The sequence below is a fragment of the Pyrgilauda ruficollis genome, unplaced genomic scaffold (assembly GCF_017590135.1).
Source record: "Pyrgilauda ruficollis isolate IOZ18807 unplaced genomic scaffold, ASM1759013v1 scaffold5, whole genome shotgun sequence".
Lineage (NCBI taxonomy): Eukaryota > Metazoa > Chordata > Aves > Passeriformes > Passeridae > Pyrgilauda > Pyrgilauda ruficollis.
This window is the reverse complement of record NW_024526599.1, coordinates 866,221-887,397: the sequence shown is the minus strand read 5'-3', so window position 1 is coordinate 887,397 and position 21,177 is coordinate 866,221. Positions and strand designations below refer to the sequence as shown.

The following is a 21,177-nucleotide window of genomic DNA, read 5'->3' as shown; positions in this document are numbered from 1 at the left end:
AAATTTAAGTTTCCATAAGGATAATTTTTCCTAACAGATTATACCTTTCTCATGCATTTTTGTGCCAGCCCAGTAGTTGTTGGCAGAGAGTTTTCAGGCTTTTTCCAGACTTTGTGAGAGGGAAGGAAAAGATCAAGATACAGATTTATTCTACACACTGAAAACTCCTGGATGTAGTTCTTAAATGTTAAATATTAAGTCCTGTTTTCCTTAAATCTGTTAGTTGAACTTAAAATTGCTTCCTTGTGCATGTTTCTCTACAGTGGCAGGCTGTATTATGAAATGTTTTAGGTAATTGCACATGCACAGCACTCTTCACAAAAGCTAAATCAACCTGTGCTAACACAAATGCTGTGCCAGGCAGGCTCTCCAGCTACAACTCATCTTTCTTCCCATGGTTGAACAAGCTTCCCAAGACATTCAGTCTCTGTGCTTCAACATACATAAAGGATTAATGAGCACTAATCAGTGAGAAACTTTCAGCTTCTTATAATGCCATTTCAATTAATTAATCAAGATTTCTGGGAACCTGTTAGGACTTGGCTGAATGTGATACTGCAGTCTGAATGAGTGGCAACATTGGACAGACATGCAAGTATCACGTCTGAATTCAGGCTGTACAGGAAGGTCTTTCATTACTTACTTTTCTAGACCCATTCACCAGGCACGTGCAGATGTTTTGGGAGTTCTTCCTGTTCCTTTTCGTTCTCTTCTCCTTTGTTAGTTGGTGCCATGGAGGAAACACAAGTGCAGTCAGTTATTTCCAAGACAGTGTAGAGGCTGTCTGTGACATACTGGAGAAACGTTTCTCAAGCACCTGTTGCTGTTTAGGAATGGCTGGAAACTTAATGAGCCCTGAATGTGTTCCACCTAAACTCAGAATATTAACTCATCGCTCTACTATCCCCCAACTGATGCCAAGCAGACACAGAAGGCTGTCTGTGAAACACAAACTTCATATATCTGTTTTACCTCATAACTTTTGCAGGAAGATACTTACAAAGCAGCACTTGCTTACTGTGATGGAAATCATGCATGCCCTCATTCGCTGTAATGTCAGACCTCTCAAATCTGTTGTGTTGCATTTTCTGGAATTTGGCCTGTACAGTCCTCAGTTTCTTCACTGCAGTGAGAAGTCTTCACAAAACACAAGCCTCTTCTCAGCACCTTTTGCAGGATCTAGATTTTCTATGGTATTTCTGGCATTTGGCCCTCAGATGTTAAAGCAAAAACTGAAGCTTATGAGCACATATAACTTTTTATTTTATTGTGTTCCAGAAAACTGAACCATTGAGTGGGTTGACATGAGAAGAAAAAGGCTGCTTAGCCCTTCTGCTTTTGGAAAGTATGAAAAGCTTTCTGTGTTTTCAGATTCAGTGGAAGTGGCTGATTCAATAGATTTGCCAGTATGCAGTGCCTTGCATCTTTCTATACAATTACTTTGGATTGACTTCCCTGGGACTGTGCCTGAGCAAGGTTTCAAAAAAACCTGGATATGGGAATTTGAATCAATTTTATATAGTTTGATTTTTCTTTTTAAGAAAGCAGAAGTGGTTCTAATTCTTTTTGTACATAAATTTCTTTTTTTTTTTTTCTGTACCTAGTCAAACATCTTATCCTCTAAAGACTAAATGACTCTCTGCTCCACAGAATGTATTTTTTAAGGTCTAAAAGACTCGATACTACTTTCACCCAGTTACTTCTGTTAGAAAAGAGACATTTCAGAGGAAATGAGAGAGAATTTTCCAGCTGGATGCAGAGAAGTTAGTCTCCTATTTAAACTCTTGTAGAAAAGAGAGCAACTGTTGTTGAAGCTTATGCGTTTAAGTGCTGCTCTTACCATCTGGCAGCAAAATGAAAGCAAATCTGAAGTGAATGGTAGTTGTAAGCATTTCAGTTTGGAGTCAATGCCATTTGCTGCCTACAGGAAAGTTTGGTAAATTCTCCTCTTCTCCCAGGAGTTCTTAGGAAGGCTGTTCTTTTTCTAATTTTCCTAATGCATTTTTCCTTTTCTGTATTTCCACTCTTCTTCCTGTTTTTTATTCTTTGATAGCATTTACAGGAAACCTGCTGAGTCCCTCTGTCTCTCTCTCTATTTCTCTCTCTCTTCCCCTCTCTGCAGGTTCTGAGTGTAAATGGGAACTGATCTAAAAAATAGGATTTAGTACCCACCTTTGGTGGGCTGGGTTTCAGAAGTGTCTCTGTGCATTGGTGGGTAAAATACATGACACGGCTGTGCAATGTGTTTTGGGTGTTCGCTTTCCATAATGGAAGTAGATGTACAAACATTTATCTGTATATTACACATCCAGCTTTGTTCATTGATTCCTAGCTGTCTGCTTTCCATACATTATGGCAGTAATCAGTTGCATAGGGTAGACATGTAATTTCCAAGAAGTGATTTTGAGAATCAAGGCCAGAAAATGAAATCATCATTAACATTGGATGGTATACGTGTGTCAGGGGTGCTTAGTGAGTGTAAGATCCAGACAAATTCTTCAAGTTCTTATTGATTTCTCACAAACTATATCCTCTAAATATCTTATTTTCTGTCCTGGAAAAAGCTAAAACATAAGGAATGAAACAGAGAATGTTGTTTCCTCTAAAACTATTAATAGTTGGAAGACTGAGTTTATAAGAACTACCTCACAGTGTATGTTTTATAGCTTAGCTTAATTTTTCATAGTACCAAAAAAAGTGCAAATCAGAAATTTTGGAAAGAGTTTAATAAGGTTAGAATCCAACACCCTACTGTATCCAGAAATCTAGTATTTTGTCATCCACAAAGAAGACTTGACATCAGTAACCTAAAATTATTTCTCAGATACAAATTTTTATAAGGTCAGAAATAAAGGCATGCAAAAAAGCTCCTTAGCTTTCAGAAGAGCAGCAAAATTCCTCAGATTTATCATATAAGTCTTTTTTAAAAGAAACAATTTGGGGCCAAACTCTCCATCATTTAGCAGTTTGGTCATAGAAAAGAATTAAAAATTAGGTGCTCGTTACAACAAGTGTTTTTATTCTATCCTGAAAAATAGTTACCATGCTAACTTGGATTATAATTAGCCTTAAAGTAAGAAGTCCCTTATATGATTAATGAATGCAGAATTAATCAGAATCATTACTGGTTCTGATAGCACTCTCCCAAAGCAACATACTTTCTAGGGAGACAGAACTTAAAAGCAAGAAGAAAATTAAGCTGACTAAAAAGCAATATATGTCACACAAAGTGAGGCTTGTTGAGAAACCTCAGGGTTTCAGCCAGGTTGTTTAGCCAGGTTTTACTTCCCTAACTCCAAATGAATCATAAAGTCTAAATACGCTTTTGGAAATTCTAAACCACAATTGTTTTTCTAAGTTTAGAGAACGATTAGGGAGTAAAGATATTGTTTCAAATGCGATGAGTGAGCCAGACAACCTGTTTTAACTGGCAATTTCTGGAGCCAATTCTAAAGTGATATGAAAAGCCTTAATAAAGACCTTATGAAATGGGGTTAGGATTACTTTTTTTTTATCAGATTTCCTTGTACCTTGTTCATTTCCTTCTTAGGAGCTGAATACTGTAGGCATCCTGAGAGGAAAATTCCCATGGACGTCAGGCTATATATATAAGTCCCCCTAATGCCCTTCACAGTGACAAAGTACTCTCTGACTTGTATAGGCTAAGGCCAGCTGAGTTTCTGAGAAATTGCTTTACTGGAGCTAAAGGCTGCAGACGGAGGGTGGGCATGAGCCAGTGCAGCTCCATAGACCACCATGGATTGCTGTGTTACAAGCATCCTGAGAATTTGGCCCTCACTCCTCTCCAGAGTGGTGGAGTTGCAGTGTTCTGGTTAGATAGCAACCTCAGAAACAAAGTCTTTTAGGACAGCAGATGGTAACTTCCGGAAAATCAACACAGGTACCCATGAGCCAAATCCAGTTTATTACAGCTTCATTCCAATTGTCTTGCCTCTGGGTTTTGTGTCTTTTTTTATAGCTCTTCTATATATCCCCTTTGCAGGATTCTTTTGGTACTGTCAGGCAAGGAAAGGTCATCGTAATCTGGGTTTTGTGTCTTTTTTTGTAGCTCTTCTATATATCCCCACCTTTGCAGGATTCTTTTGGTACTGTCAGGCAAGGAAAGGTCATCGTACTGTTTTTGTTTTAAATATGCTCATAAGTGAGCCAGGGTAACACTGAAAACAATCACTGGTCTCTTGATGTTGTTGAAATGAGGACCCTTCCACATCAGTCCTCATCAGAAAGGAACTTTGGGGTCTCCCAGATTCTGTGACTGTTCAAGAATTTGCATGCTGGCCCATGCTAGACAGGAATTTTGGAGGTCCACTAGACTTGCAGACAGGAGTTTGGAATCTCCAAGCATGTCCAAGGCTGTGTGTTCAAGCATGGCTGTGGTTTTCCTCCAGCCCAGACAGCTAGGTTTTCTGTTAATGGAAAAGGTGGGGTGCATCCCCCTTTCTGGAGTCCTCTACAGAAATTTAGGATGCTTTGGCATGGTTTGCCAACTCAGAGGTATGCACACAGGTGTCTTGACCTTGATACATTTGGATTTCCAAGAGAATGCCAGGAAAAGGTTTGTATCTCCTGCCTTGTGGCAGGACCTGCTGGTTAGCCCAGGAGGCAAAGAACTCCCATGGTCTTGGCAATGGGGCCAACACTGAACAAAGTCTTTCAGGGCCAGTGAACAATGTAATGAAGGTCAGAGTTAGACATTTCAATTTCTCTGGCTAATTCTAGTGCATAGCACTAGATAAGAATAAGGCTTGAAATTACATTCTCCTTTCAAATTCAGGGTCTAAGGGTTGGTTTAGTCACATTTCTGTAGCACAGAGAAAACACTGTAATAATCTGATGTAGCTGGAATATAGTAAGGTAACCATGACTCTTACAAATAGGATGATAATTTCAGAAATGGAAGAGAATTTATTTCATTGTTATAGGAAAGTTGTGGTTTGGATGTCTTCCTGCAGCACAGGTTTCTTTTTTAGGAATTCGTTGATCTGGATGTGAAAGTATGTTGTATAGTCATTAGGAGAGTGATTAAAGGAGGAAGAAACTTCTGTGGGAAAACAGTGTACCCAACAACTGCTGTTCTCTGCTGATTGCTTGCATCAGCATAAAGCTTTGCATTTTTCAGGCACTGGGAGAGGACTAGGTGTGTCTGTGAAAACAAAGTTTCAAATAATGATGGTAATGTGTGTCCCAGCTGTGCAATGGAGGCTAATTCTGACCAAATATGGCATTAGAACTACACTGTTAATAAACATTTGCCAAATTAATGATGTGTAAAACAGAAACCAGCAGTGAAAATGTTATTTCAACTGCTGTACCTTTTTTAAGCAAAAGTCCAAATTTTAGGCATCATGGGTTCTGTAAAACTTAAAGCTGACAGTGAGAGTGGACTAAAGTGGTTCTTAGGGTTAACCTCTAGTATCAAAGCTAGCCTCTGCTTCAGCCCACGAAAGCTTTGATCATCATGAAAACCAGTTCTAATTATGTCTAGATAATAACCCTCATAAAAATCTGACTATCCTCTGAAGTAAATAACAAGGTGACTTTTTAATATTAAATTCTGATTGCGCTCACATTGCACCAGGTTTACAGCATTTTAGGGCTCTTTTCTGCTTCAGACTGTTATAAGAGGTGAAAATGAACATTAACAGTGTTTGTGAGTGGTAGTGTATAATTTGTTATCTGACCACATTCAGTATTTCCACAGTCAGAAAATACTCGAGAATGAAAATGAGCATGCATGGGGGTAGTCTTTTAAAATATTAACACATAAAGACACTAAAAATTATTCTTAATATCATAACACATCACTTCTAGACTGGAAGAAATTCACAAGCTTGTTTTTTTTTGTTTGTTCTTTTTAAACCAAGTTTCCTGTGTTGTGATTAGTACAAATCACTCCGAGTCTAACAGTGGATGAAGTTTGAATGCTGAAATATGCCCTTTTGACATCCTGTGCAATGTGGTGGTTTCTAAGCAGTGATTTCATAACTGCACCAAACTAAAAACTAAAATGTGTGACAGAGTGATCATTTGCTGGTGGCTTTCTATACAGCTGCCAAACAGTACTTCAGATTACAGTATTACAGATTTTGTATTCCCTGTCCCACCTTTAGCAGGCAAAGAAGATTGCTGTACATTCTAACTGGATAAAACCGTGATTTTATTGTAAGAAGTTGTAGTGAGATGTTTGGTAACGTATTATAAGTCTTGGTGACTCTGATCCCTTGCAGTCCTCTCAGCCTTTCATGGTAGCTAGAACAAATTCTGAGTTTCTTTAAGAAAGAGACTTACGAGCAGGAGGTGCTTCAGTGAACACCAGAGCTGCAATGTTGTCAAACCACAGTGCCCTCCCAAGCAAGCCTTTTTACCCTTGCTTTCCTCTGCTATATGCTAGCTAAATCAAATATGTCATATATTTGCAAAAAAAAAAAAAAAAAAAGCTAAAGTCTTTAATTCTTAATTTTCTAACCACATTCCTGTCCAGCTCTGGAAACTTTTTTTGTGTCATGGACTAATCATAAAGGTCTTTCCCTTTCTTTTGCATAACTGGGACCTCAGCATGGCTTACTGAGAGGAAACTGTTTTCTTTGCATTTCACACATCACTGGCAGTGCCAATTTTGACAGATTCCTTTTTTGTTTGGTTGGTTTTTTGCTATCTGAGTGGCATAAAAGATAGCATAAAGCACAAAGTCATCAATATTATGGCAGGATGCAGAAGTATACCCAATGAACATTTTGCTTAATGCCTTATGCTGTACTTACACTCAAGAGATTTGAAATATTAGAGAAGACATGGCTTAGTTTCAAACCATTCAAACACGTTGTCTTTTTACTTAGAAGCTTAGTTCAGATGGCAAATCAGATCTGTTTTTTAATCTACTTATCTTCTCTAGCACTGGGTAGAGGGAGAATTGCATGTTTTTCTTTATGTAGCCAGGTTTTAACTACTGCAGTCGCAGTTTTGTTTCATGTGTGATAAGAATACACAGCTGGATCACGTTCAGCTTGGCATCCACCATAACTGCTGCATCTTTCCCAGCAGAGCTCACCCAGTCAGTTCCTGCTCTCTGCTGACACACCACTTCTTCCACTCCACATTTCAAAACATTTATAAGCTCTGTGCCGTATAAGACCTGTATTCTACTTATGCTAATTAAACTGCCAGCTTATACCATTATCAATTCCACTAGCTATTGCAAAGCATCTTTTTCTTCTCTCTTTAGAGATTTTGGGGGAAGGTGGGTCTCCTTCTTGGACTTCAGCCAGAAGTTTCCTTGTAGTGTGCAACTGGTATAGTCCTGAGCAGAGAAAAGAATTTGACTCAAAAACTGCATAAACCTTTGAGTGGCATTTCTAAGCCTTACCACTGAAAAGAATCATGTAGTCACTGCCTATGTTTTCTGCCTGAAGTCATAATAAGCTGGCCAAAAAATTAGCCTGGGCAAATTCAGTATTAAAACAACATGGGGCTGTTGAGTGCCCTCTCATTCTAAAACAAGTGATTGAAGCTGCATTGTTCTTCATTTACTGAAATTAAAGTGCTTCCATCTGCAGTGACAACCTTATGTTACTCTTGCTGGTGTGTGCTAATATAAAGACTTCTATAAACTCTTAAGTTTTTTTTTCTTACAAGAGCAAAAAGAAAACTCCACTTGCTCCTCTGTGACATGTTTGTCTCAGTTTATTTCTTTACCATATTTTGAATCATGGCCAGCTGGAACTTCATGTGAGAAAGCTCATTATTTACTTGTATTTTTTTTATAAGCTAAATGGGGGTCTCTGGGAGCTTGCTGTCATCCTTGATATAACCACAGGGATGATTTCTTTGGCTTTGAACTGTTAATGATGGATTGCTGATGAGAGCACAGATGAATGTGCAAGAATACTTCCTAATTTGCTCTCCATGTGCAGCATACCTGTATTTCTAAGGAAGGGAAGAGATGAAGAGAAATATTATTCAGCTGCTCATATGCACTGTCTCTGTATATTGTCAATAATGGTGTCACTACAGGATTATGATCTATCTGTCTTTTAGCTATTTTAAGAGGCATTTGATGGGTAATTTTTAGTCACTAAGTTCAGGGATATTGAAAAAAGGTTAATTAAATAAATATTAATTGGGTTACATAACTGGTTTTAAAATTTTCAATAGCTTGTGGGTATATCTTCTTGGTTCAAATATATCTGGAAAAAATGCAAGATTAAATAGCAGGAAGGCTTATTCAGAGGAGTTTGTGAAGGAAAGGGTATGGCTTATTAATCTTGCATTGTGTCTCTTCAGGCATGGAGATAGGTAATAAAATATGGCCTTACTCTGCTCATTGCTGCTTCTGCTGCAACTCTGCTTGATTCTTGCTATTCATCTGTCCTCTTTGTACAATTGAATGGGAAGGAAGGGAGCAGAACAGAGAGGGAATGAGGAGAGCTGTGGCTCATTCACAGCTGTTCACAGCTCAAGAAATTTTCTGGGCACAGAGAACTGAAGTATTTTACTGTCAGAATGAGGAGGGAAAGTACCATGGTACTGCAAGTCTCTGACTTGAAAGGAGATGCAACACATCACAACAGTGTCATCTCCATTTGTCACTGCTTTGCCACACAGCATTCCTGCCCATCTATTCACATGCTGCAGTAGGAAACCACCTCAAAACACATCACTGAAATGAACTGTCCCTTTTTAAATTTAGGAACACTCAGATCTCTCCTCCTGCCTTCAGACTTGCTTGGATAATAGTTTGATGTGTTATGTTACAGACCAGGTTGCATATTAACAGTCCTTAACCTCATAAACCCCATGTTTGACACCTTCTGCTTCATCTGCATCTCATCTGCTGCGTGGTGGCTTGCTACAGGAATTTATGCTGATGAAAGTAAACCATGACAAAAAGTACTTCTGTATAACTGTTGCATCATAGCTGGAGAGCTGTAAGCTGTACAGGGGAAAATACCACCCAAATTAAGTTCATTTATTATAATTGTGTACTGCTAAATAAGTAACCGTCTCATATTGTATTTTTAAAGGGTGAACCAGGTTTCATTGGTCCACAAGGAGAACCTGGGTTGCCAGGGCTACCAGGAACAAAGGTAAGGGTAGTGGGCCAATGCTGTGGTGTGAAGCCCCTTGATCTGATGTCAAATTCAACTTTACTCAGCGAGTAGCAGAGACTGAGGCTACTACTGGAGAAAATGTGAGAAGTCATGGACCAGTGCCATGAGATAGATATATAGATAATCATGTAGGTGCCCTCAGAAAATGTGAAGGCAGATGTTACATCATAACTTTAATTAATAACTCATCTTTTTTCACATTAGAATCTGCAGATTTAGTTGTTCAAGAGGCAAAATAGGCATGATTGAGGAAACTATATTTTCATAAACATGGGATTTTTAGGAAAATGACTTGAAACTTTGTGTAGGAAGCAGAACTTTGATACTACCCAGCAGATTCTGAACAAACAGCTAGACTAAACCACTGTTTCTGCTGTTGGCTTGTTTTCTTTGGTCCTGCTGAGTTGGTGGTGTGCTAAAGGCTGCCCAGTATTTTGTGATATATGTGTGTCTGTTGCAATAGGGTGACAAAGGAGAGGCAGGCCCTGTTGGGAAGGGTGAGCGAGGTGAACCTGGAATCCCTGGACCAAAGGTCAGTCTGGTTTTTATATTGGAAATGTTTTGTTAGTTTTACACCTATGAATACATCTTTGCCTTCTGAAAAGTAGAACAAAACTTGGTGAGTGAACTTTTAAATGAAAATGCTGTCAAATGCTCTACTTCAGTCCAGAAGACAATGGCAGTTTTGTGTTCACAGCTGTGAAACTGCAGTCTGAATGGACTTTTATTTGGTCTATAAAGTAAAGACACTACCTACATACACTGTCATGGAATTGGCCTAATTCATTCCAGCTGAAGTGCTGACCTCCAGGTCCCTAACTTTCAGCATTGAAGTTTGAACTCTTTGACCACTGTAGCAATTGAATGCAGAGAAAATCCATTTTGCATGCTGTTTTCTAACTCTCTAGGAAAGAGATCAGTCTAACTACTTTTAGCATTGTCTTAATATTTCCCCTGGTGTTGATACTGTCAAGTTTTTCTTTCCTGATGGGTTTTGAAAACAATAAGGTTAATTTTGTGCTCCTTGTCCAGTTAGTTTGTATTCACCTGGACTGTTGGGAAAAGAAGTTGTGATAACACTTTATTTTAATCTCCTTCTGTTAGAATATTGAACTATCTTCTCTATCTATTGGCTGTCATTTCTCAGGAGCAATGGAATGACATAGCTCATTCCTGAAAACCAGTGGGAATGATGCCTATCTTTACTAATGCCAATACTGCTTTTCCTTTGGAAGGGTGCAATCTGTGACCATTGCACTCTAGTGTTAGAGAATATATTGATCTGGGTGCTATATAAAATAAATGCATTAAAAATCCATTATCTTGGTAATATCAATATAAAGTGTTTCTGCTGTTCCAAACTGTAGTTAGTGATTACTAATTTCTTTTTCTCTGCACTCCCATTTCTCTACCATTTTTCTCCTATCTTCCTTCAAACAGGGGAAAACAGGTGAACCTGGATCTAGAGGCCCCAAAGGGTCAAAGGTTAGTAGTAAAAAAACTGTCTTTAGGGGACTAATTAACATTATGATTTTTAGGATCAATTATTTGTAACGTTTCTCTTTCAAAGAACCTGTAACAATCTGCAGTGTTCTTTGTAAGTGAAACCTTCTGACCTTCAGTTTTAGCTAAAAAATTTAGTCAAGTCACGTGGGTTTTGAACACTGTGATTCTAATCCCTTTTCTGTTATAACATCCATTCTACTCTCCTGCTGTTTTCCTCATGCAACTTGGTTTCTCTCTGTGTAACTGATGTGTGTTAGTCCTCCCACATGCCCAGACCCAATTCCTGACTGTGCTGTTACTGGGTTTGCAGTAATTTTATGGATCCAAACTCTGGTGAGCTAGGAATCAGAGGTATTCCAAGTACTGCAGGCTTAGATATGATGGTCAGAATTCCTACAAAGGCGAGAGTTTTTGATTGTGTTGCTGTTTTACCTGCTTTAAAAAGATGACTTTGATTATGTCTGTCTACCCATTTCTTTCTGTAGATATAGTTGGTTCACATATATGGAGAGATAAAATGTATGTTTTTCTATTACTTTATCTGCTGTGCAAATACTATTCCCACTGGATTCCTTCATGTTGTATGATGGATGAAAATGTACTTGTGTAGGTGGTTGTTGACAGGTCTACTGTCAGAATAAGGGTGACAGGACAATGTAGGCTGGTGTGATACTGTTTGCAGTACTTGTAAGGTCCTTGAAGAGTGGCCTTAAGTGCTTAAAGATGTGATTAAACAAGTGCCATTTAACCTCATTCATTCCCACCAGAAAGAAGTGTTGGAAGGCAAGGGAACTGATGAGGGAATTAAAGTATCAGGGTGAGAGCAGAAAAGTAAATCAGCCTCTCATTTGACTACAGTACCTGGACACCTCCCACATGCACCGGAATTATAAAGATATCCCTTTTAATTCCCTTTTTATCAAAAAAGGATATATGAATTTCATTTTACCTGCATACCTGTCATGAAAACCTGGCACACACAAGTCAATCTAGTGGTGGGGAACTTAATTTTCTAACTGTTCCAACGTCCACTAGCTTCTGCCAAAGCAGTACTGAAGGGAAAGACAGATGGTACAACCTTGATTATGACCTGCCACCAGCCTGCTCTCCATATGCCTTCATTAGCTCTGTGAAAGTTTTCTTGTTTCTATTACCAGAAAGTTTTCTGTTCTGTTACCAGTGGTGAAATAATCATTCTTCTCCTGACTTTTACCAAAGTTCTCTAGATGTCAACAGGAGAAAAATTTGCAGTTCTTACACATATTAATTTTGAGTAATATTAAAATTAAAGTATAAGACCTTGCTGTGAAAGTGATTGTGAAATGAATTGTGGATGCTGGGATAGAATGCATACATGTTTGAAATTCCCTCCATCATTTGAAGCATATCACTAATAAACAGGAATAAAAAGCTGTGTGTAAGCTGGTAATGATCTTAAGCCTGTCACAGAAAGGGTGTCAAGAAACTCTAAATCTGGTAGCACAGTTGTGTTTATAGGGGAGGCAGTGACTCAGACCAGGGAAGTTCAGAAGGTTAGTAGGGGCACGATCACAGAAAGAAAAGATTATATATTTTGGAACACACATTTGAAGAAGTTTTTGGCTGGTTTCAGACTGAGTAATTTCATTTCTCTAGTATTCTCTTCAAGCTTTTGATAGTAGTGTCATTAAAAATAGGGATGTTGCGCAAATTGCTTAATTGGTAATCTGCCTATTCTTCTGGTTCTTTGCAATTTTTTATTGCAAACCAGTACAATACTCTAATATTCACACACAGCCAAGTGCATCATTTTTGATTCTACCAGTACACAGATTTTGAAGGACTTTTTCCTTTCATTAAATAAGATTCACATTCTGTTTAGGGTGAGAGGCCCTGTAAACCAGTTCTTGTAAGAAAACATATTTAAAAGGGAAGAACCATGTATATATCTTCAAATGGCGTATCTGTTTTTTTCATGTATCATTTTTATATAGGGTGATACAGGTGAGAGAGGTGACACAGGATCTGCAGGTCCACGGGTAAGTCTACTTCTCATCTCAGCTCTTTGTTTTGTACCCTTGTGAACTGAAATTGTAGCAGTAATTCTACAATTCACACTCCAGGTGAAATGGGGCACGTGACTCTGTTGGATCATGGTTGCTAACTGGACATTAATATGACTAACACCACTTGCCACTATTTGAAGCAGTCTCCAATCCACACTGTGGGCAGGATGTTACAAGCCTGATGTTCTGGCATTGTTCACTGCCAATACAGAACTAGAGTGTAGGAGCATCCTTAAATGTCTTCCCTCAGAGGTTTTATGTATTTGCTTTCCCACTGCAGCACAAGTCACTTTGTACTGACTTGCTTATTTATCTTTATTTAAAAAAAATGTTTTCCTTCAAATTTTGTGTTTTGTAGTAGTACATTGCAAGTACAGTTAGAGTCTAACACCCCACAATCAAGTCAAAGCATGTGTCAGTAGTTAAGAGTCTAAAATAGTCTTCAGCAGTTGTCTCAAAATTCTAATGGAAAATGTATTACAGGGACCACCTGGACAGAAGGGTGATCAAGGTGCAACAGAGATAATTGATTACAATGGCAATATCCATGAAGCTCTGCAGGTATGCAAACCTAACAAGGCTGAATTGGCTTAGTCTGGTCTGGGAAAAAGTCATTTGACAGCGCTGTATTTCTCTTTTGCCTAGAGCTTAAAAACAATTTTTGCGCAAAATTGTTGAGCTTATTAATCAGGTATTGCTTTCTATATTTGGAAACCAGATTTTCTGTGCTAGAAAAACTGTTTCCCTGATACAAATTAGCTGAGTGAATTAGTTTCATAAGAGTACTGACATCATCTAATCAGGATGAATCTAATAATTGTTGGCTTTGGTGTTTAGTGCTGAATTAATGTAATAAACCACAGGTTCAACAGAAGTGTCTACTTTTCAATTCATATATTATAATACTGGCATTTCTTTTTTCTTCTTGTTTTCCTCCTCCTCTTCCTGTAAAATGCAAAGAGCAGAATATTTGAGATTTGGAAACCGTGTAACATGGTTCCATTAGCAAGCTGTGGATTCAATCAGCAACTTGAGTACATTAAGTAGACGAAGCACCAGTCTTCTCACTTATTCATTTCTGGAAAACCTATTTTGACTGGTGTGCAGAAAAGTGTGGAGGATTAAAGTAGGGTTACAAAAAAGAATGAATGAGTGTTTGCATAAAAGCAAAGGACCAAGATGACATATGTCATTGCAGTCAAGGTGATTTACATTGCAGCATACTCAGATGCAAATTCTGTGCAGTATAACTCCACCAAAGTGAATGGCTTGCTTATGTGAAACTGAAGACTGGATTTGGCTCATTGTGCATCTGATCACTTTCTCACTGAAGCTGCTGAACTTTTTTCTTACATTTATGCAGTGGGAGTGGGTAAATGTCTGACCAGTCATTTGGTTTCCAAGATACTTTCAAAAAATAAAAAAATCTCACTGCCTTTACTAAAATCTAAAAGCCTTGTATGTCACTAAGGCTGAGTCCGTTCTTTCATTGTGTCTGTGGGGAGGTCTGCTTAGACATGTTGTGAGGCTTTGCATTATGTTTGCCTCATTTGGTCTGCTTGTAAGGGACTTCAGACACACAACTTTCAGTCATCTAAATTCCTCCCCGAGTTACGTGCCTAAAGTAGCCTGAAATTCATGTTGTGTATTACCAGACAGAGATTTAGCAGGGGCTTTAGCCCCTGTATCTCCTGTATTCTGTCTTTGTATTGTAACTCTGGCATCAGTGTTAGTTTCAAGCTTCCTCAGAAAAGCTGCAGCACATAAAGAAGCCTTAAAAATGGACTAAAGCCTTATGCAGTGGTTGAAACATTCTAGAAAGCCTTTATCCCACTGCAAATCGTTCCAAATGTCATCACCTTCTGATCCAGGGCAACAAATAATTGATATTAATGGGAATGGCTGTGCAAGGAGGGTGTAAGTAAGATTATATAGGATCAGTCAAAAATATTCTTGCCAAATCCAGCTCAGTCCTTTCAGATGGCAAACACCCATTCCTAAGTCTCCTGGTGCCAAATTCTTAGGGGCTCTGAGATTTGCAGTTCTCTCACAAAAGCGCATGAGAACTTCAGTGCTCAGCACTGAACTGTGAACTTGCACAGAATTTGGCCTGCAGATTTAAGAAGTTGACAAGAATTTGCAAGATATGGACTGCTTGTCTCATGCTAGAATTCAGTAATAAATCATGAAGCAGTCTAGCAATTTAGTTACTTTGCCTCGTGCCTCCTATTCAGTCTCATGTGTAATCTTAAAATTGTCATCATGGTTTGAGCAAGACCCCTGCTGAGAGTATGTGGCTTTCACTTGGAGGATCAAATACAAAATTCATCTCTCTGTCAAAATTGCTCTTCACACCTACTCTTCAGAATTTCCCAGGGCACAAAGCAGTAGTTTCAGAAGTTTAACCTTTGTTGGAGCAACAGCATTAGATATTAAAATATCTACCTCTGTAAAGGGATCCATTACTCTGAACATGTAAACAGTTCTTTGCAATGGTTATTTTAGGTTTTCATACCTAGATATGCTCATACCTGAAGTTTGCAGTATTTTATGGATATATTTACATTAGTACATTGAAATACAAAGAATATGGGTATATTAAATCCATGTGTTAGGAAACAGTTTTGTTCAGGTGCTTTGTATTGAGTAGGTTCCAGATCTTTGCCAACAGTATGTATTGTTGCACTGACATGGAGATTCTTTTACAGCTTAAAACAGAAGATCTGCAAACTGTTATTTGCACATTGGATAATAATTAAAAAAGCAAAATATTTCTTGTTCCATGTGGGCCAGTAAGTTCTTCTCATGCAAAAGGAAAGCATGTGTGAACTGCAATATATGAGGATTTTACTCTGTTTAAAAATATAGACAAGCATTTAAATTACATTTTAATACTTTTCCACTTGCTTTTAGATTCTTTGGCAAAAAAAAACCCTGTGACAGGTCAAGGTATTTTGCCTCCTTCCATGATGAAAATATCCTTTGTCTTTCCAAGAATTCAAAGTAGAATTGTAGTATACACAGCTGGGTTGTAGACTGGCAGTTTTGGATTTAGAACTGCATTTTTATATGAAAATTAATGTTACAGCTCCACTCCAGGAGTTGTATGTATTACTTAAACATGGGTGCAAATCCTTCATTGCAGAACATAAGGCTAGACTTTTGGTCAACTTCAGACACCAACCCATTGTGTTTTCTTACGTTTTTGAAGCATTCTGCTTAGATTTTGCTATTTAGCCATTGTTTATTTGATCTCTTGCATTGTACAAAAGTACTGCCTTCATCTAATTCCCACAGAAACCAAGCAGCTAATACAACACCAAGAGTTAAATATAACAGGGGTTTTATTAGTGTTTTTGAAGGCATGGTGTCTCCCACATGCAGCATAGGTTCTGTGGAGATTATAACTGTAGCAAACAGAATTATTTATATCATTGTTTAATTCTGCTACTGACAACTCTTGTTAATACCTTTTGCCAACAGAGGATTGCCACCCTGACTGTCACGGTAATTCATTTCTGTTGCATGACTTACTGTGCACTGTAGAACTTCTTTGTGCTGCAGCATGCTCATAGCTCAGGACATGTCTTCATTGGATGTCAGCCTGGTTCATCATAACATGTACTGACTTCTTTGCTTGGTGTTCCCATAGAAGAGGACCCATTGTTGAAAGCCAGCAATGGAACCAATTCTGCTCCTTCTAAATTAATGGCAGAACTTCAGTTCATTTAAGTACGAGACTGGGAAAGCACACTCTTTTTTGCTTTGAATTCTTCTCTGCAAGATTGCTGTTAGTCGTATTTTCCCATCTGTCCACACCCTTTCTTTGTATTAGTGCAAGGGATTTTTAGATGTTGTTGTGAGGTTTTTTTAAAGCAGCCCCACTATGCGCCATCCAGACCAGTGTTTGATACATGACACTGTGTCCACAGCCTGAGGTAGAAATGAAAGAAATGGTTACAGTTTATTCCATGGCAATTTCACAAAGCACTGAGTTTCCCCAGATGCACTTAGCATCTTTCAGCAGAATCCTCTTTGCAACTGGTTGGAGATTTCTCTCGGTCTCAGATTGTTTTGGATCAGGCAGTGAGGGCTGGCAAATATGTCTGGGTTTTGGTCTCCCTTCCATTAGAGAAGCAGTGCCATTTCATCAGCAGTAGCAGAGGATTTTATTATAAAATACGAGTTTTACTGTTACTATAACACTGTTTTTTGTTGTAGTGTTGTGGTTGTTGAGAGCTGTCATACGTTAAAAACTTGTCCATAACTAGTCTTGGTTCCCCTTGTGTTAAAAATCTAACCCATTTTGTTACAGTAGCTGTTTTAACATTCACCCTGTGCTTACATGACAAGTTCTTCAGGAGTTTATTTAAAAGCTGAGAGGTTTGTGTGTTTCTGTTTAGGGACCACCAGGACCACCAGGACCCCAAGGGCTGCAAGGATCAAAGGTGATCTTCCTTACTTTACTCATTGTATCTTAGGGGTGGAGTATTTTCTGGGTTTTTTTAAATTATGTACATGTACAGGTAGATGGAGCTTTCCAGCACAGTTGTTTAACTGTAAATCTAACAAATATAGCATGTTTCCAACTTTATATCCCAGATTCTTGAGATGTAGCTTTCCAGAATAGGTGCCTCGTTTAGTTGCCACACACAGATGCTTAACTAAGGACCAGCACAATTAATTAGTACTGAAAGAGTGCGGGAGCATCTCACTCAGGGATTGGCACTAAGGTTTGTCCCAAGGACTTTGCAAAACAGCCACAGAACCAGACAGTGGCTCCCATGCCTCGCTTCTGGCTGAGTGGGAGTGAGGTGGGCAAAACTGTGTGCAAGACCACTGGCCACCATGGAATGCAGCTTTTCCATCACGGGGGCACCCACCCAAATAAGTGCAGTATTGTCTAATGTCAGTAAAAATTACGGTGCACACATGTAGGCAGGAGCCTGGCTGGAAAGCCAAGCCTGCCAATACCACCTGGCTGGTGCTTATAAGTAGTACAGAAGAGTTAGTGAGCAGCCCACACAGAGACAATGAGTACCATATGCTGCACTGTTCTATAAAATTTAAATAATAAATTTGCCTAAACTCAAAAAAGAAGTGTTGAAGTTAGTGGACTCTCCCTAAATGCTTTTAAACTAGTTGAGATGTTTCTCCTGTTTCTTAAATACTAGATACTGCATCTTCTCCCAGTGTCTCTATGGTATTCCAAGAGCAAATATATGCATCTTCAATAACAATACTAGACGTTTCAATTTTACATTTTATCCAGTATTTTATATGGAAATACATCACAGTACACATGCACATTGTTTTGAGAAATTGTGAGGAACAAGGTTCATTCAATGGGAAAATTGATAATAGAGTATACAGTTAAGTGTGCAGAAATTGCTTTTTGCATTATCATCTATCCAGCAATTCTGCAACACGGAGTATGTAGTAAAACAGAGAGGTTGGAGTGTGGAAGAGGTTGTGTTCCTTTATATAGGTGAGCATTCTCATTCAAAATTTACAATGTAAAGCAGAATTCAGCATCACAGGAGTTTGTTTCTAATGTCATCGACTCCATCCCTCACCATAACTTGTTCCCTTGGAGAATGGTACCCAGGAACTGGTCACAAGACAATGTGGTCAATGTGAACTCCTTCACTGGGTGATTTATAATAGGGAAAAAAAACATGAAGTCTCTCTCTACCTTACATAAATCAGGAGGCATGATTCTGTGTTTATTCTGATTGGAGGCAATGTTTCCATTGGAATGGGGTCCTTTCACCCCTTGGATTTTGTCTTCTTTTTCTTTTTTTTTTATGCACTTGTCTCGCCTTCATACAGCCCAAAGTTTTTGTAATGTCATAATCAGGTGGGCTGTTTATTTAAAATAGATAATAAATATATGCTTTTGACAGAATATTCTCTGGCTTTGTTGTTGTTAATTATGGGAATTTCTCTGGCTCTTTCCTCTAGTATCTGAGGCAGTTGGGATAATCCAGTTCTGTCTCATCTCTTGCAGGGTGAACCAGGATCCCCAGGAGCTCCAGGAGTTGATGGAGAGCAGGTACATTTTGTTTAAATCATATAGTGAAGAACATGTGGGAAACTGTAGGTTGTTTTAAGAGATTATTTCCATGGTTCCAAATTGTAACTTAGTTTTCATAATCTAAGTATTATGTTTATAATAATTAATAAATATCGTATCATTATAGTGCCGCTGCATACTTGGTGATCTAGTAGTGTATGCATTTCTGCATTTTACTAGCAAAGATATAAAATGCACATCACTTCTGCTTGTTGGGATCAAAGCTACAATTCTATTGATGTCTCTAGTTTTCTACATGACTTCCTGAATAAGTCCATATTTTAGGGTCCTAAGGGCTCAAAGGGAGACACAGGTGATCCTGGAATGCCTGGAGAAAAGGGAGGAATCGGTCTGCCTGGCCTACCAGTGAGTATGAAAAGTTAATTAAATAATTATAGCAAAAAATCTTCTATTTTTTTCTCTCTTCCATTATCAGGAATTGCCAATTTGCTGATAAATTGCAAATGGGACAGAAAGCACTGGGGAGAAAACTCTGAGATTGGTTCACAGCAAATCTAGGAGGAGGTGTAAGATTGGCAGGTCTTTTGAATCCACATACAGTGAAAAAAAAAATACTGTGCCAGGAAGAAAGAGCTTAGTTGGCAGGCTGACCTAAGTTGTACTCTCTTGTAATATATAGGACAGCTTGGGCAAGGAGAAAGGAGCTATGTTTTGAATGGAAATTTCAGGTGACATAGATTGAGGAGGGAGAAAAAAATGCATGAATATTTGTGGGATGCATTCTTCTATTTTTTTGTGTGTATATATATGTATGTATAGGTATATATACAACACATTAAATTTCTCAGCAAAAATAGAAACAATTTCAAAATTGTATCCATAGTACAATATCATGAATGGAGTGCCAGTTTAAGGAATTGTCATAAGTATCATGCCACAATTGATAGCTATCAATATAAAAGCATATGTTTATATTAGTTAAAAATTATTTTTAAAGTACTGCCAGAATTTTTTAAAGTATTTCCTTTATATGTGTGCTGTGTTATTCTTTTTTTAGATGATAATTACTTGCCAATAAATATTATAACTTCTAGATTGTTTGTTAGTAAGATTAAAGCTGTTTATAAATGCTGTTTTGTAATGATTTTTAGGGAGCCAATGGCATGAAAGGCGAAAAAGGAGACGTTGGTTTGCCTGGTGCCCAAGGTCCTTCAGTAAGTCTTAGTGTGGCGTTGCAATGAACACAGGAGTCCAGCAGTGGTACTCCAGCTTCTGATTCTGAGCAATACTTGATATTCATGACTGATCTTTCCTGAGAATAAACAGACTTCTGGTAATAGAGCTAAATGCAGTTTAAGAAATTTTAAATATGTAATTCCTGTTCTGCTCTATTCTGTGACTATGAAAAAGTCCTGCTCACTTCAGTCAAAGCCTCCTGGCTCTGTAATGAATCAAAAGATAAATGGGGAGGAAAGGAAAAAACCTAAACAAACCATAATCTCTCTCTGAACACCTTATACTCTGGGAATCTCAGATAGTCCAGTGAGAACCAGACTAGGCTGACTTCAGATGTGTGACCCAGGGTAGTGAGCTAGTTGTATGAGACCAGGCATTCTCCTGATTTTTTTTAAAAAGCATTGTAACGGCATTAAAAAACCGAACCAACAAACCCAAAAAACCCAAACAAATTGCTACATAGTACCTTCATGGTGTGGGTGACTTTCATTATCAGAGCACAGTAAGGTGAGAGACCTCAGAGCAGAGGTTAGTGACAGAAGCCATAGCTCTGAAAAGTCAAAGAGGCCACAGAAGGCACGCCTCATCTCTGAGTTTCTTTCTGTGAGGAGATTAGTTTGTTAAAAATTAATTCACTAATTCATTCATCCTGTTCTGCTTACTTTCACTTGAAGGAAGACTTACAGTTTTCCGGAGATTTCATAGGTTGTGGAATCTTTCTTAGGTTTCAAAGGGCTTCTTGTTGCTGCTCTTGCCGCCACTGACAGCTGCTGCAGCAGTGCATGAGTCTGGAGACCTGAATTAGCATCCCTGCTGCCACTCTGCAGGTTATGACAGCAACCCATTGGGATTAAATCCAGGAAGAGAGGGGATATTAAGCTGGATATGTCATCATGAAATTCTTTCCATGGATTTGCTAGGAACATGGAAAACCAGTGCAGAATATGCGTGCACTGAATGCTAAGCAACACGATTACCTATTTTAATGACCTCAGAGAATTTTTGGTACAAGTGGGCTAAAAGAAATAAAAGGAGAGACAAAGGGCAGTTTTGAAATTATGCCAAAGCCCAGCTTGAATTTAGTATCTTTTCCAGTCGTCATTGTCGAGGAGGAATAAAATAACACATCATCACCTTCTAGCTCTGTAGATTAAGTAGTACAAGAGAAAAATACAGAGCACATACCATAAAATATTAAAAGTCCAAGTATCCCTTCTCAGTACTG

At 38.4% G+C, this 21,177-nt stretch overlaps 1 protein-coding gene across 1 annotated transcript in view; it reads left to right on the top strand.

Annotated features, from left to right (window-relative positions):
* The window catches only part of COL25A1 (collagen type XXV alpha 1 chain), a 295,372-nt gene that overhangs the window by 250,860 nt on the left and 23,335 nt on the right, over window positions 1-21,177 (top strand). The window contains exons 21-30 of the mRNA XM_041479910.1: window positions 9,042-9,104; window positions 9,592-9,660; window positions 10,569-10,613; window positions 12,608-12,652; window positions 13,163-13,240; window positions 16,163-16,186; window positions 17,083-17,127; window positions 18,690-18,734; window positions 19,041-19,121; window positions 19,868-19,930. Of these exons, the coding sequence (XP_041335844.1) occupies window positions 9,042-9,104; window positions 9,592-9,660; window positions 10,569-10,613; window positions 12,608-12,652; window positions 13,163-13,240; window positions 16,163-16,186; window positions 17,083-17,127; window positions 18,690-18,734; window positions 19,041-19,121; window positions 19,868-19,930 (558 nt within the window). The remainder of the gene's footprint in view (window positions 1-9,041; window positions 9,105-9,591; window positions 9,661-10,568; window positions 10,614-12,607; window positions 12,653-13,162; window positions 13,241-16,162; window positions 16,187-17,082; window positions 17,128-18,689; window positions 18,735-19,040; window positions 19,122-19,867; window positions 19,931-21,177) is intronic.